The sequence below is a fragment of the Pseudoliparis swirei genome, chromosome 2, assembly GCF_029220125.1.
Source record: "Pseudoliparis swirei isolate HS2019 ecotype Mariana Trench chromosome 2, NWPU_hadal_v1, whole genome shotgun sequence".
Classification (NCBI taxonomy): domain Eukaryota; kingdom Metazoa; phylum Chordata; class Actinopteri; order Perciformes; family Liparidae; genus Pseudoliparis; species Pseudoliparis swirei.
The window spans coordinates 18,242,845-18,260,249 of NC_079389.1; the positions used below are offsets into that span (position 1 = coordinate 18,242,845).

The 17,405-nt window shown below is 45.5% G+C and overlaps 1 protein-coding gene across 1 annotated transcript; it reads left to right on the forward strand.

Moving 5' to 3' along the window:
• The first annotated feature begins 1,002 nt into the window (after window positions 1–1,002).
• On the forward strand, window positions 1,003–14,450 carry tnfsf11 (TNF superfamily member 11). The gene is made up of 4 exons (XM_056436354.1): window positions 1,003–1,294; window positions 3,040–3,075; window positions 11,583–11,709; window positions 12,770–14,450. Exons 1-4 carry the CDS (start codon window positions 1,094–1,096, stop codon window positions 13,201–13,203), a joined length of 798 nt encoding a protein of 265 aa, XP_056292329.1. The 5' UTR covers window positions 1,003–1,093; the 3' UTR covers window positions 13,204–14,450.
• Window positions 14,451–17,405: the final 2,955 nt, after the last annotated feature.

Below are 17,405 nucleotides of genomic sequence, written 5' to 3' on the forward strand. Positions count from 1 at the left end.
TCAAGACATTGACAAGGTTAGAAATAATGATTAATATTTGAAGTATTAATTTTGTTCTTCAAACTTCAAGCTCAAAGGAAGGCCAGTTGTATAGCTTATATCACCAGCATAACTGTTTTCAGCTGTGCTAACATAATTGCACAAGGGTTTTCTAATCAGATATTAGTCTTCTAAGGCGATTAGCAAACACAATGTACCATTAGAACACTGGAGTGATAGTTGATGGAAATGGGCCTCTATACACCTCTGGAGATATTTCATTAGAAACCAGACGTTTCCACCTAGAATAGTCATTTACCACATTAACAATGTAGAGAGTGTATTTTTGATTAATGTTATCTTTATTAAAGAAACAGTGCTTTTCTTTGACAAATAAAGACATTTCTAAGTGACCCCAAACTTTTGAACGGTAGTGTACATCTCACAGCTTTATGTTTCTAACTTATTCTGAATGTCTCCCTCAGCTCTAAAATGTGTTTTGTTTCATCTCACTTCATAGTTTGACACCAGGAGCTTATTTTACTGTTGTAGTAAACAATATCTGCATAATCATACATTTTTGTTGAAGTTAGTTGGCTTGTGTGTGTGTGTGTGTGTGTGTGTGTGTGTGTGTCTGTGTGTGTATCCAGTTTGTAACATTTCTACCATTTTTGTCATTTTTCTTTTTTTTCATAATAAGTTGGACCTCGTTATAATTGGCTGCACATTAAATACTGATGAGAGGTATTAAATAGACAATGCATCCCAGTTATGCTGCTCGACTCTCAGTGTGTTGCAGGGAGGGGGGGGGGGTGGATCACGTGTCAGTGCGAGCCTGTCAAGGGCCCCGAGGAGCCATAAAGGGCTTTACCTGTTGTGCGCTCCGCTCAGCTCAGCCCGGGTTGCCAGTTTGGTCTTCCTGGTCTCTCTCTCTCTCTCTCTCTTCCTTCTGATTGGCTGCGGCGGAGAGAACCAGCTCTCTTCAGCCCACCCATCGCTGATTATAGGGACTCTTGCAGACTTCTCTCTTTCCTGCCTTGCATTGATTCTGGGACCTGGCCCCGGGGCTGAACGGCACACACACACGCACACACGCACACAGAGAGCGTGCATCATGGCAGCTACCCACAGCGAGTACAGAGGCTACCTGCGGAACAGCGTCGACATCGAGGCAGGGCAGCACCGCTTCCACCCGGTGCAGAGCTCGGAGCACACGTACCGGCCGCTCCTAATCGGGACCCTCGCTGTTATGGGATTGCTTCAGGTGGCTTCCAGCGTGGCCATCTTATTGCACCTGACGGGTTACCTGCAAGAGGTAGGCTTCCATGTGACGCTGCGCGGTCCGGTTCGCGTGCTGCTCTCTCCCCCCGTGCGCTTTGAGACACTTGGCCCCGGGTTTATAGCCAAGCTTTGGTTCTGCGCGTAAATAATGATCTAGGAAACACTGTCAACAGCTCTCTGCTGGGCTGCGAACGAGTTATAAGACAGGGAAACGAATTTTGCGCAATTTTTTTTTATAACACCATAAAGTGGCAGATAAGTTAGTTTCCTATCTCTTTATAAAGTTGTCGGCGTGCGCCCTTAGAAGTGCATAGGCCTACGGTGTAATCTGCACAAGTGAAGGAGAAGAAAAAGGAAAGTGGGGAAAAAGCTCGAATATATTTGACTTTTCTTGAACCCATGGAGACGCTTCTTGTGCGCCAACATTCCGCGCACTCGTGGGCGTCTCTTTGAAGACGCGCTGCTGCAGGCACTTGAAACACTTCTTCCCTCGCTGTACAAACACCGACAGATAACATCTCTAAAAGCCCGCGTGACATTTTCCAAAGATTAGTTATCTCGGCAAGATATTTGTTTCTTCTTCTCAAAAGCAAAGCGATAAACATCTGGTGTCATGTTTGCAAAAATGCAGATGTTTTCACTTGAGCTGTTTTCCGGGCTGTACTTTTTGTTTTGTTTACATGCCACCGGGGTCGTATATTTGTAATTTATACGTGTCATCATAAATTGTACACGTTCGAGCGTAAGCAGCGCTGTTCCACAGGCGGTCTGGCAAAGCTCAAGCGAGGCTGGAGGAATACAAACCTTCCTCCTCTTGGCCCGACGCCTCCTCCTCGTCGCGGGGCCTGTGATGTTGCACACATACAACATATATCCTGTCACCACTGTTTCTGTTACTTTAATGGCGGCCCGGGAGTTGAATCATTGTCGTGTTTCGACAAGCAGATCGCATCCCTGCTTTCAGGATGCTGGAGGGTCACCTGATGAGAATCTGCTCCTCTCTCACTCGGTCTGGTTGCTTCTGTGTGTGTGTGTGTGTGTGTGTGTGTGTTCAATCTCTCTGGCATAAACACGCTGCAGTGTAGTGGCGAGTTATGCTCTGGATGTGAGCCAGAGCATAAGCATGAAGAGAGACACTTCACGGCTCTGTTTGTATGTGCGTAATAACATGCAGGTTTTATCTGATCGTGTGAGGAGAGGGATGCCAGACTCCCTTTTTTTAAAGGTAGTGATCAAAGTGCTGCTGTAATGCATGAGATGCCTCCTGATTGGCTGGTGTTTGAGCTGTGCAGCAGATTAGCCTCTTTTTTTTGTCAGCTGCATTTGGCAGCACTTTCGGTGTGTGTGTGTGGACTGGAGTTTGGCACCAGATCCCTCATCTGACCCCCCCCCCCCATCCCTCCCCTTCGCCCTTTCAACACCTGTATAACTTCCTGGACATGGTGGAGAAGAGAGCTTGAATCTGCCCAGCGCCGCGTCCTCACGCGTTTAAAAAATAGCGCCGCTCTGATTTGTGCATCAGGCCAAAAGCCACCATGGCCATTTTTCTTTTGTTTCGAATGTATCAGCTTTTAAATTATTCAGAGACAACAGCCCAGTGCTGGGTTTATAAATCCACTGTGGTGGAATGCATGTGGAAAATAACTTAACCTCTCACATACACACACACACACACAAACACACACACACACTGTGCTGGTTTGAGGTGGCTTAACTCGAGTCTGGTGTTATTTTCCACATGGACCTCTCTAACCTCCACTCCTGTGTTTCTGTCTCCAGGTAGATTTGTCCTCAGCCCCACATCGGCCAATCGAGGTGAGTGTGACCTCTGGTTAACCTTAAACAATTCAATTCAATTCAGTTTATTTGTATAGCCCAATTTCACAAATTACAAATTTGTCTCGGAGTGCTTTACACTCTGTACACATCGACATCCCTGCCCCAAAACCTCACATCGGATCAGGAAAAACTCCCAAATAACCCTTCAGGGGGAAAAAAGGGAAGAAACCTTCAGGAGAGCAACAGAGGAGGATCCCTCTCCAGGATGGACAGATGCAATAGATGTAATGTGTACAGAAGGACAGATTTAGAGTTAAAATACATTCAATGAATATGACAGAGTGGATGAATAGTTCATAGTAGGCATATTCCACGATGGAGACCTCCACGATCCATCAGGCAGATGGCGGTAGAGAGGAGGAGTGGGCGGAGTCTCAACAGGGCAGTGGCGTGGTCGGTAGCAGGAATTCCACGACCCAGACCTCGATCAGGCAGATAAGATCTATGCCGTCTCATAGAGTCCGATGAGACGTTAAGTCAAAAGGACTCCGGGGAGAAAGCAGAGTTAGTAACGTGTGATTGAGAGATGAAAATTCATCCCTAAGGAGAGAAAAAAGAGGAGATAGGTGCTCAGTGCATCCTAAACGTCCCCCGGCAGCTATAAGCCTATAGCAGCATATCAAGGGGCTGGACCAGGTGAACCTGATTCAGCCCTAACTATAAGCTCTGTCAAAGAGAAAAGTCTTAAGTCGACTCTTAAACGAGGTGACTGTGTCTGCCTCCCGGACTGAAATTGGAAGCTGGTTCTTTTAAAACTGGCCTAAAAACCTTTTTATTCAGGAAGGCATTTCTTTTACCTTGAGTTAATTTATTGTCAGCTATTACATTCTGATTTTTTTCTTTTTATGGGTTGCTTTAACTATGTTTTAATCGGTTTTATTTGTTTTTACTATATGTGTGGCACTCTGAGATTCTTTGAAGGAAGAGTGCGATAAAAATGAAATGCATTATTATTATTATTATAAAAGAGGAGCTTGATAACTGAAGGCTCTGGCTCCCATTCTACTTTTTAAGACTCTAGGAACTACAAGTAGTCCCGCATTTATTGAGCGTAGCTCTCTAGTGGGGCAATATGGTACTACAAGCTCCTTAAGATATGATGGTGCATCACCAATCAAGGCTTTGTATGTTAAGAGAAGAATTTTAAAAGTGATTCTTGATTTTACGGGGAGCCAGTGCAGAGCAGCTAGTGCAGGAGTGATGTGATCTCTTTTCTTAGTTTTAGTGAGAACACGAGCTGCAGCATTCTGGATCAACTGGAGGGACCTAAGAGACTTATTAGAGCAGCCTGATAATAAGGAGTTGCAGTAATCCAGTCTCGAAGTAACGAACGCGTGAACCAATTTTTCTGCATCTTTTTGAGACAAGATGTGCCTGATTTTTTAAATATTACGTAGATGAAAGAATGCAGTCCTTGAGATTTGCTTTACGTGGGAGTTAAAGGACAAGTCCCGATCAAAGATAACGCCAAGATTCTTTACAGTGGTGTTGGATGCTAGGGCAATGCCGTCTACAGAATCCACATCACCAGATAATTGATCTCTGAGGTGCTCAGGGCCGAGTAAAATTACCTCGGTTTTGTCTGAGTTTAACATCAAGAAGTTGCAGGTCATCCATGTTTTTATGTCTTTAAGACATGCTTGAATTTTACTTAGTTGGTTGGTTTCCTCTGGTTTTATCGATAGATATAGTTGAGTATCATCTGCATAGCAATGAAAGTTTATGGAGTGTTTCCTGATAATATTGCCCAAAGGAAGCATGTATAAGGTAAATAAAATTGGTCCAAGCACAGAACCTTGTGGAACTCTGTGACTAACGTTGGTGGTTATCGAGGCGTCATTGTTTACAAATACAAACTGAGATCGATCTGATAAATAGGATTTAAACCAAATTAGTGCCGTGCCTGAAATGCCAATCGACTGCTCCAGTCTCTGTAACAGGATGTCATGGTCAATGGTGTCGAATGCAGCACTAAGGTCTAACAAGACCAGGACAGAGAGGAGTCCTTTATCTGCTGCCATTAAGAGGTCATTTGTAATTTTCACCAGTGCTGTCTCGGTGCTGTGGTGTTTTCTATATCCTGATTGAAACTCCTCAAATAAACAATTATGATGTAGAAAGTCACACAACTGATTTACGACCACTTTCTCAAGGATCTTGGAGAGGAAGGGGAGGTTAGAGATCGGTCTGTAGTTAGCCAACACCTCTGGATCCAGAGTGGGCTTCTTCAGGAGAGGTTTAATAACAGCCACTTTGAAGGAGTGTGGTACGTGGCCTGTTAGCAGAGACACATTGATAATATCTAATAGAGAGCCGCCAATTAAAGGCAAAACGTCTTTAAGCAGCCTCGTCGGGATGGGGTCCAAGAGACAGGTAGAGGTGTTCGAAGTAGAAACCGTTGAAGATAATTGGTCACGGTTGATGGGAGAAAAGCCCTCCAAATATACACCAGGGCATACAGCGGTTTCCAAGGCCATTCCACTTGAGGACAGATTGGCACTGGTTAAGGGCAAGAGATTATTAATCTTGTCCCTAATAGTTAAAATCTTTTCATAAAAGAAGTTCATGAAGTCATTACCACTGAGGTCTATAGGAATACTCGGCTCCACAGAGCTGTGACTCTCTGTCAGCCTGGCTACAGTGCTCAAGAGAAACCTGGGGTTGTTCTTATTTTTCTCTATTACTGATGAGTAATAGGCTGCTCTGGCATTACGGAGGGCCTTCTTATAAGTTTTAAGACTATCTCGCCAAACTAAGCGGGATTCTTCCAGAGTAGTTGAACGCCATATGCTTTCAAGCTTTCGTGACGTTTGCTTCAGTTTGCGGGTCTGAGGGTTATACCAGGGAGCAAATCTCCTCTTCCTCACTGTCTTCTTCTTCAGAGGGGCTATCGAGTCCAGTGTCATTCTCAGTGAGCCTGTGGCACTATCAACAAGATGATCAATCTGGGACGGACTAAAGTTAGACCAGGAATCCTCTGTTATATTGAGACTTGGTATTGAATCAAATGCAGAAGGAATCGCTTCTTTAAATTTAGCTACAGCACTGTCAGTTAGACATCTGGTGTAGAAACTTTTGACTAACGGAGTATAGTATAAACTCAAAAGTTATGAGGTTGTGGTCTGACAGAAGAGGATTCTGTGGGAAGATCTTCAAATGCTCAATGTCAACAACATAAGTAAGAACAAGATCAAGCGTGTGGCCAAAGCTGTGAGTGGGTTTCTGTACTCTCTGACAGAAGCCAATCGAGTCCAACAATGAGATGAATGCAGCACCTAGGCAATCATTATTAACATCCACATGGATATTAAAATCTCCTACAATAATAACTTTATCAGTTTTAAGAACCAAACTTGATATAAATTCTGAAAATTCAGATATAAACTCTGAATATGGACCTGGTGGCCGGTACAGAATCACAAATAGAATTGGCTGTAGTGTTTTCCAGGTTGGATGTGAAAGACAAAGAACAAGGCTTTCAAATGAGGTGTAGTGTAATTTAGGTTTAGGATTTATTAATAGGCTCGAGTCAAAGATGGCTGCTACTCCACCTCCTCGACCGGTGCCTCGAGGAATGTGAGTATTAATATGACTTGGAGGAGTCGATTCATTCAGGCAGACATATTCTTCATGGCTCAGCCAGGTTTCAGTTAGACAACATAAATCAATGTGATTATCTGATATTAAATCATTTAGTAACACAGCTTTAGATGACAGAGATCTAATATTTAGGAGACCACATTTAATAGTCCTGTTTTGTTGCACTGCTGAAATAATGGTGTTAACTTGTATAAGGTTATTGTGTACGACTCCTCTTCTGCTTACTTTTAATTTATTTAATTGAAGTGGCCGTGGGACAGACACAGTCTCTACTCTAGAGTCATGGGTGGGTAACTGCTCGAATGGAAGAGCAGAGAAGGGTGTTAAACTACAACTCTGCTCCCGGTTCCTGATCTGAACCCTGGGTTGTCATGGATTAAGTCCGGTGATCAACTTGGTCATATTCGCAGAAATGCGACGCGCTCCGTCCAACGTGGGATGGATGCCGTCTCTCCTCATCAGATCAGGTTTTCCCCAGAAAGTCTTCCAGTTGTCTACGTAGCCCACATTATTCGCTGGGCACCGCCTCGACAGCCAGCGGTTGAAAGACGACATTCGGCTAAACAATTCGTCAGTTAGCAAATTTGGGAGAGGGCCAGAGAAAACGACGGTGTCCGACAACGTCTTGGCATAAGCACACACCGATTCCACATTAATTTTAGTGACAGCCGACCGGCGGGCTCGGGCGTCATTACAATCTGACTGTATCTCCGCTTATCCTTAGCCAGCAGTTTCAAACAAGACTCCACGTCGCCCGCTCTGGCCCCCGGGAGGCACACGACTCTGGTCCGCGGCTTCGCTATTTTCACGTTCCTGACTATAGAGCTCCCGATAACCAGGGTGTGTTCCTCAGCGGGTGTGTCGCTGAGCAGGGGAAACTGGTTCGAAACGTGAAGTGGTTGGTGCACAGCGAGCTTCTGTATAGACTTACTACTCCTGCGAACAGTTACCCAACCACCCGGCTGCACGGTTACCGCCGGGGAACAGCTATCAGCTGACTGTAGCTCCGCGCCGACTACGGGAGAGGGCGGGCTAACTAGCATAGCTGTCTGAGCTTCGATGGCGCGGAGCTGTGCATCTAACCCACTTAGACCTGCCTCCAACCTAGCAAATAAACTACACTTGTTGCATGTATCGTTATCATTAAGGGAGGCAGAGGGATAACTATACATGAGACACACTGAGCAAGAGTCATGCTCGCTGCTGAGCTGGCAACCGGAGTTTACCGGAAGAGTGAGATGATGCGTTCAGGAGCAGCTGGGGAAATCAGTGATGCAGGCAAACACAGGAGAACAGCTCCGTCACGTGCAACACGTGCGCTGCACAACGCGCCCTCTGACTGGAGCACAGTCCACTCAGACAGGTTTTTCTTCCTGCTATGACACCACACACACACACACACACACACACACCTGAGGTCTTTGACATTAATAACAGGACTCCTGCTGTGTAAATCATCTCGTTGTCGCCATAAATTATCATGTTCTACTTGGATAAACTCAATGCCAGCGGACTTTTGATTGATCGAGTCGTCGTAACAATGAAACGAAACAGAGTGGCAGAGCTAAACAAAACGGCTCAGAGGCCAACAGTAACCTGCTTCAAGAATGTTTTGAAGCGTACCAGGTATTGCTGCTGTCAAGGAGAAGGTACAGCACGGGAAACAACTTTGGTTTTTTTCAGAGAATAGTCAAAACGTCAAAGCATCATGACATAAGAAAAATAATCTGCAAGTTTGCACTGACGGAAGTCTTGATTTTTCAGTGCGTTTCAGCTCCTGGTGGGCACACAGGTGGTGGACACAGAGGTGGTGGGCACACAGGTGGTGGGCACACAGGTGGTGGACACACAGGTGGTGGGCACACAGGCTGGGGAAGAGGTCCGATCACAGCAGGAAAAACACCTTTCTGCCTTTTTGTTATGGAGGCAATTGGCGTCTTTCCCCCAAAACGAGCCTCATCGCTTCCCGGCGCCGTGCACAGGGAGAGGTTCCCTGCGTCCGCTGTCTGTCAGGCACCCGTTGGCGACCGCGGTTGCCGAGTATTCCTTCGATGATCAGCGGTGGCGCGAGGGAGTTATAAAATACGAATGCCTTATCGTTGGAGTCATATATTTTTTTCTCACCCACTTTTTCCGGAAGTTGCCGCCCTCTTTTTGGCACAGGTTTTGCCGAGCAAAGAAAAGAAAAAAGGAAACCATGGAACCAGGAAGTAAAACAACACAGAATAAAGGGACTGCTGTGTTTCACTGGGGGTTGGTTTCCCATAATGCTTTAATTTCCTTCTCATATTATGTATTTGTGTTTGCCCTGGGTATTCCTAGTGGAGGACTTCCACAAACCACCCAGCCGGTCTTGGACTGAGGAGCTCATTGTGTTGTTGTTCCCCCCCCCCCCCCCGGCTATTTCCCATGAAGCGCAGGGAGACTTGCTGAGATCTTTTATGAGGTGTCGGGTGATAGGCCCACTTGGCCCGTCGCTGTGTTGTGTTAGGGTCAGCCCCGGAGACCGCCGGCTTTTCAGGGGCTTTTGCTCCATAGCAGGGCCTCGGGCCTCAGCGGGCGGCCGCCCGCTCTGCCGGCCCCTCTCCGAAGGAGGTCCGACCGATGCGGCGCGGAGCACAAAGGGACGATCTGCTCTGGTGGCCAAGCCTCGAGCGGTGAGAGGACGTTTTGTTGTTGTTGTTGTTGTTCTCGTCTGAGAATCCACTCGTTGACGTCACGGAGATGTTGAAGGATGCATGCGGCGCCTACGGAAGTTCGAGGGCCGCACCGAGGCCGCCGGGCACCGCGGTGTTCACGGAGCCGGCATGTGGAGTCGAGTCATACGAGTATACACAGTTCTCCTTCGCGAAAGCAACTCCGTCGGGCGCAGAGCGGTCGTCGCAATTTAATTCTAGATCACGCTGTCGATCATCAAGCTGCCAAGCGGCAGCGACTTTGTCTAAATAATCTCGTCTCTCTGGCGAAGGAGGTACGGCGCGGTCTCGCCACAAATCAAGATATGTCCCACAGTGCCGGGGCCGCTTGGGAGCGCGTTCACAATTACTTTGCAGCCTTGGCAGGACGATGTTTATCCCCGTCTCGTTCCAAGACGCAGCACTATAAACACGTTTGTGCAACAAATTGTTTTTGGAGGATAGACGGGGCTAATCTTAGTCTGAGAGGCGTGCGGATTTGTCTGGATTTGGCTCGTGAATACACACTTCACCGTAATATTAGAAGCGCAGCGCAGGTGCAGCGTTGCAAAACCCAGTTATAGCGCTCAAGGGCACGGTGTGTGTTGAAGTTGGTCATGATTCTGTTCAAACCAACTCCTTCCATTTCTCCTGACTTTTTGAGAGTCGGGGTGAGAGGAAATCGCCCGGATACCTGAGATTATCGAATCACAGGAAATGAATGAAAACCATAAAACACATCTACATCACTTATGTATTTCTATCTGCTGGACGTGTGCATGCACACTTCATTTAACGATGTACCAGTTGTATCCAAAATTGTGTGGTACTTGAAACATTGCAAGGTCCTTTTCGCCCCCACGTAACTAACATAGCTGTACAACGTACGTGAGTGAAAGATTATATAGGTGGAGGCAGGAAACAAAACGACCTGATATTTGAATTTCATGCGAGTTGGCAGCCCCCGCTGCAGTAACTGTTTACTTGCTTGGAAACTAAAAGAGTAAAAGGGGTTCAAAAGAGTCTGGATGGAGCGATGTGTTTTGTGGAAGAAGTCTCAACACCAGGGATGCATTTAAGAGTATTTATTTGACAGTCATTTCTGGTTGCTTTAAAGTTTCTGTCGACCTCCAATAATCAGACAGCCAATCTAATGTCTCGCAAATAAGATTAGAATTTACAGTCTCCATTTAGTGGGCTTAAAGCTCCCAGTTTGTGTGTTGTACTTAATCACCACCCCGATGGCGTGCTCTCTCCTGCTCAGCATTTCAAAAGAGACTGAGCTTCACGCCAAGGGAGATAACAGCTGCTTTCCGCTTCCGGTTTAGAGCCCTACCCCCGGGTTTAGACTTCAGAATAAGAACCTAAACAGGAAACCAGCTAGGATCTCAAGGGAAACGCACCTCTACCATAATAAAACCAATCTCATTCATACTGTCCACATCCTACAGTTGTGATAACAATAAACCTCATAAAATCAACATTACAGTTACACATATAAGACAGTGATCATACCTGTCTATGCTTCTTAATACATTAATCGGAATATTCCTCCCTAATATTCACTTTGTAAATTATCTTTCTATATGCATTATTTATAACATAAGACTTCCTTATTTACATGTGTACATAAAATCCACTACAACCTAACAAAACCATGTTTTCCGTGAGTGTATACGCTCTGTCATCGGCCTCGAATAGAATCGGCACTCGGGGTGGCTGAGTGCAGTTCGGATACTATTTGTGCCAAAACCGAGAGAAGCGCAGTCTATCCGAAAGGTTACACTCACCAGGAGGCCTCCCCGCCGCAGCCTTTGTCCCTGAGCACAACCACGGCTGTAATGAGAAGTCAGCAGTATGGATGATACACACAGACAGGCGGTCAGCGTGTGACCATCCCGTCACCGCGTTCACACGCACACCATTCCACACAGGCCGACGGATATTCAAAGAGACAGCTGGGGGGGGAAAGAAAGATGCGGTAAAACATGTCAAAACCGTATTGTTGCTTTAAAAAAAAGGTTGTTTGTGGGTACCGCAATTGTGGGGTGTAAGTTTGAGTTTGGGCAACTTCTCAGAGGAGGATACCGCACACACATACAACAAAGAAAGGGGTTTTATTTATATTCTTGTGATTTTTAATTTTTTTTAAATGGTGTTCTTCAGTGTTTGTTCAAGTGTTTTTTTTCTTTTGGTGTTTCTCTTCAGGAAGTACAGACGGAGCCGGTGCTGAACGCACTGAGAGACACAAGGAGAAAGGGGCGGTGCAAAACCTCCAAAGAGAGACTGCCATCGGCTCATCTCCCAATCGGAGAGACCAAGGAGTACTCAAAGAGTGAGTCCGGTTGAATTAGCATCCATAATGCACTAGAAACAATCAAAGTCGTATGGGATGTAACTTCTCTCCTAAGTTCAGCGTGAACTTCGTTGTGACAGAAGTTGAGATTCACTAAATAAAAGCGGTTGCATCACGCAGTTGTTACTCGTTGTTCTGCACAGATTATTTCTTCATTTCCAAACATTTAAAAGCTGAACTGAGCAAATGTTACCTCGTCAACAAATGAACCATTAAGAGTCAAAGTATTAATATAAACTACGGTCGACGTACACGACTGGACGTGATCACATGCTGTTTATTTAATGTGTAAACATTGAACAACAAATACATCATTTTAAGTGACAAACACGAGCCAAGGAAGTGTAACTAAATGAACATTTCATGTCAGCCAGGTTCACATGACATTCTGCATGAATGATAACTAGCCATAAATTCACTTTTAAGCAAATTACTTATATTTATAAAGTTGAATGCAACATTGGACCACCTCTAACTGATACTTAACCCTCCTGTTACCTTAGGGTCAATTTGACCCCATTCAATGTTTAATGTCGGTGTTCTTTCGGGTCAATTTGACCCCAGGCTGTTTTTCACTGTGTCAAACATATAAGAAATATCAACTTTTTTATATATTTAAAGGGCTATTTAGGTAGTCAACAAACAAACATAAAGTACCTCACACTTAAACTTGGGAAACAATATTAATTCTAATAATTTTCTGGAGGTTTTAATTGCTGGGGTCAAATTGACCCCGAGGGTAAAATATGTCAGTAAATATAAAGGTAACAGGAGGGTTAAACATTGAATGGGGTCAAATTGACCCGAAGGTAACAGGAGGGTTAAGGAGGTTATTCTCCAGCGTGTGACGCAACAGCTACTTCCTGTTTGCCTCTCGACCGGACAGCGCTCCAAACGTTTATCACACTGGTTATAACCTGCTCGCTGCTTCGAGCTTGTTCTTTTGTTTCGTGTATGATAAGCCACACAACAAATAATGGAGAGATCAACCCAAACTATGTTTTTTAATTGTTTTTATCCTGCTCTCGTTGCCATGTAGAGGGTCTCACGAAGGCCGTCACCATCGACTGGGACGAGGAGCACGGATACCGCAACAGAATGGGCTACCAGAGGGGCAAGCTGCTGGTGATGGAGTCGGGTTTCTACTATATTTACGCCAAGACCTGCTTCCGCTACTACAGACCGGAGGAAAGCAGTTCGGCCGGGCTGCCACCGGTGGATGTGAGCAACACCCAGCTCATCCAGTATATCTACCACGAGAGCATCAAACAGAACAGCAAGTCCGTGGTGCTGATGAAGACGGGCAGCACCATGCGCTGGAACATCACGACCTATAACATGTACTGCGCCCAGCAGGGCCGAGGGGTCCGGCTGGACGAGGGGGACGCCTTGTACGTCAACGTGTCCAATGCTTGGATGCTGGACCCGGAGGGAGAAGGGACTTATTTTGGTGCCATAAAGTTGGGTAACTGAAAATTTAAAAAAACACGTGGGGAGCGGACATGCTACTGAACATTCGATATGCCAAAGAACCACTGTTAGCGATTTACCGCCTTGACTCGTCGACAACCACTTTTTTTTTTACATCGCTCTTCACCAAATCGCCGAGTCAAATCTGAGAAAAATATCTTCTTGTCTTTTTTGAGGGGGGGGGAGATGTCTGGTGTTGAGAAGCGTCGATACATTTCAGTTCATATCACAGCATTTAGACTTAAGCACAGACATGTGTTGCACTAATTAAACAAATCACAAGGGAGCAACTTCGGAAGCAAGTTAGTTTTTTGGAGGGGGGGGGGGGGAGTCCACAGTGCGCTGTAGCTGACGCAGCATCCGCTTGTACCCACGGCAGTGAAGGCCACACGTGTTTTCCGGAAAAGGTTCGATGGGCGTGAACGAGGCCGGTAAGCAACTCAACGGTATGATTGGAAACCGGCAGTTCGACGGTGAGTTATATCACCCTCAGCGTCTCCTAAAGATTCACTTTGACTCCGACGTTGTTTCTTTAAGCAACAAAAGCAGCTTGAGAAGAATGTGTGGTTGTGTGTGTGTGTGTGTGCGCGCTCCAAACACTCAACAAGCATACCAGTTTTCTGTCAGAGCGGCCGGCTTCACAGAAGGCGACGACGCGACAATATCATTTCAAACCGAGAGGGAATGACATCTGTCTGTTATGTTGATGACGACGGACACACGATGCAGATAGCTGGACTGTCTGATCATAAATGACACGAATAGACTCTTGTCTTCTTTAACCAGACGAACCGAATTGAGTTTGGTTCGTCTTTAACTTAAATGTTTTGTTTTTCATTTGGCTCTTCAGTGAGGTAAATGGGAATATGCACTAAATATTTATTTATTAGCTATATTAGTACAGCGACGGGTCATTGTTGAAGTGACCTTTCGGCTGTAGAAACAATCATTCATATTTTATCTCTGTGTGACATTCATTTTGCAGCACTTAGAGAGGATATAGTAGACACGCTTTTTTTGTAATAAAAACACAGGGGCTTCATTTTAAATTCCATATTTATGTATCTTGATTTTGACAATTCTGTGTGCACTTGCCTAGCCAAAAGCAATATGGATATATTGTTTATTCTACAAGATTGTACTTTACCTGTAAGATCTTCATCTGATAGATTAATTTTTCCATTCAGTATTTTATTTTTTATTTATGTCTGTGTATGTTTTAATAATAATAAAAAAACCTACTTTTGTAACAGTGTTCCGTTTGTATTGACATGATCCGACTGTGGCGCTATTGTTTGGGATGAAGAGGATTACATGACAGACACCTTGCACTGAAACCCGATGAAGGCCACCCTGACTGCAATAGTAATGCGATGTGCAATTTGATAATCTCCACAATCTTTGGAAACTTCCAACACCGCTATGTCACAACAACAAAACCAAGCAGCACACACACACACACACACACCTACACACACACAGCTTGTTAGCTGGTATATGATCATTGTGGCGATGGGCCTCCCGTTAAGCCCCGCGGAGCGCGCGTGCGAGGCCGAGAAACTGTTTTAAAAAAGTCGGGACTCGAAAGCCAAACAAAGCTCTATTGTCTCACTTGGGCGTTCACCAGCATCCGGCCAGGCTGAAGCCGGGGTTCACACGTCGGTGCCTCACCCGGCTCTCAGCTCATTGTTCTGATGTAACCGAGAGCCTGAAATGCAACCCGGGACCCTGCAGGAGAAACACTTGGCCTGAGGTGCACAAGGAGCGAATTACTTTTCATGTCTTTGCAAAAAAAGAATACTAAATGGTTCACATGTGCCCTAAAATAATGTTGTTTTAGAGAACGGTTCTTATGCATAGCCGACGACAAACAATACAACTTGCACTTGCAGTTTTGCAACGACGCAAACAATTCAGCTGCGGCCTCCGTGGAGATGCTCAGGTTTAAAGAGCTGAAGCCGTTGAGCGTAAACAGAGGACGAGCTGCTGCGCCGCCCTTTTGAAGTGACTTGATTTCTCAATTCTTGGCGCTGAACAAAAACCCATTAAAATGTGTTGTGTCAGTAAACATTACGGAAAGCTCGGCGCCCACTGGACACACACACACACACACACACACACTCGGACAGAGAAGTTTCACATGCAGAACTCACCGGCCTCTTTTATGACTCGCATATGTAAAAACACAGGGGGCTATGAAAAGCAAAGGCCCCGTGGTCCAGTGAGAGTATGTATGGATTTGAACTACAGGGAATGAAACGGAGCGCCGACTTGTATTTTCGCTGCCGCCCGCACACTCTTCACATCGTCCGTGACGAGCTCCGGCCTTCTGTCGTTTCTCAACGCTGCATCTCCATCAGACATGAATCCAAAGTCTTTTCAAGAGTTGGAGCTGTTGATTCAGAAAAGCAAAGTCGTGTGTCGGGAAATATATCAGGGTGTTTTCCCCAAAATAAGCAGCACCAGAGGCATCGCTATAGCAGTCGGGCTAACGATGGGTGCTCAGCTTTACGAGACTTTGCGGTTTGGAGGAAATGGAGCTCAGTTTCACGGAGCAGCTGGAGGTCTCTGTTATGTGCAGTCGGGGTGCTTAGTGTTTCGCACGCTCGCACACGTCTAAATATCGGCGTAGAAATGTGTGCCCGCATTCATTTAAAAGAAAAATAAATCACACATACAACCGACCTTGCTCACACACTCACACACTCTTCTGCTGAGTCACCACGGCCAGCTATTTTCACAAGCTGGGCCCTCGCCCTTTCTCTTCACCCCGATATCGCTCTGATGTCTCTGGCTTCAGATGTCTGACGCTTTTACCACTTGGCGAATGCTAACATGAGTGTTATTAAAACAATAACAGAGTGAGATTTACAGGCTATCCTGCAGACGCATGGGCGTGAGATAGCGGGAGAGTTATTACTTCAACCGGGCCCTGTCATCTCCTGCATGAGCTGTCAGCAAAGAGTGCGTGCCAGACTGTCTACGTCTGTGTGAAAATGTGTAGGCCGTCAGCCGTCCAGACGTTTACTCGATCAAAGGACAACCCCATGATGAACAATTTCATAACGAATATAAAGGGTCAGTTGGTTCGGGCGCATACAATGTCACCCCAACGGGTTCAAACGCCTCCCCTCTCTCTTCTACTTTAAAAAAAAGAAGATCTTCCCGATCTAAAATCTTGATTATGAGGTTTTCCCACTTTTGATATCTGTGACCCTTCTGACCTTGTACTTGTCTTTTTTGACCTGGCTTCAGCACCATGGAGAGCACATCTAAAATATGACCTTTCACGACTTAAAGGGCTCGGAACAGGAGAAGTCGAGGGACTCCGTCGAACTGTCAGAGCTTCGTCACCATGGAGCCCGAACTGTCACTAACTGCACGCCCTGAATTAATGTAAAGGGAAAAGCGGGTCTTCAATATCCGTTTGAAGGATATTTCCAGGATGTCAAACTGATGCAGCAAAGACAAAGATGGAAGCTAAAGCCGACAGATCGCTATGTAGAAAGTAAACCACCACGACACCTGAAGCCAATGACATTAAAGAACTAGAACGGGCACTCGGTAGAGCGCATACCTTCGCATATCACAAGATTGGGCATTGAATTATGAACATGTTGGCATTAGTTGCATGCCAATTGGACAAAAATGTATCGCGCTATGGTAAAAAAAAAGAGTTTGACCTTTCCATGACCTTGACCTTGACCTTTGACCCGATCGATCCCAAAATCTAATCAACTGGTCCCCGGATAATAACCAATCATCCCACCAAATTTCATGCGATTCGGTTCAATACTTTTTGAGTTCTGCGAATAACACGCATACAAATAAATAAATAAATACACGGTGATCAAAACATAACCTTCCGCATTTTCAATGCGAAGGTAACAACAAGAGTCAAACAAACAATAAACACATTGAGTTATTTAAAAGGCCAATGGCAGCAGAGATGGATTAGTTATTATACCTGTTGGTGCTGCATCATGGGAGATCGTATCTGCAGCAGCGTGACCTCCTTGGACAGCGGCTAGGATCAGCCAGGATTGACCGGGCCTTCATAAAAGTTCTAACCTTGTACGGATGAGGAAGGTCATTCAAGGTCGTGCCTGCAATTTGGCACAGCGAACAATACTGCAGTCTGTTTCTGTTCTTGAGGGTGTTGTAACCTTTGCCAGCTGACAAAGCAAAACCTGGGGTCTAATCAG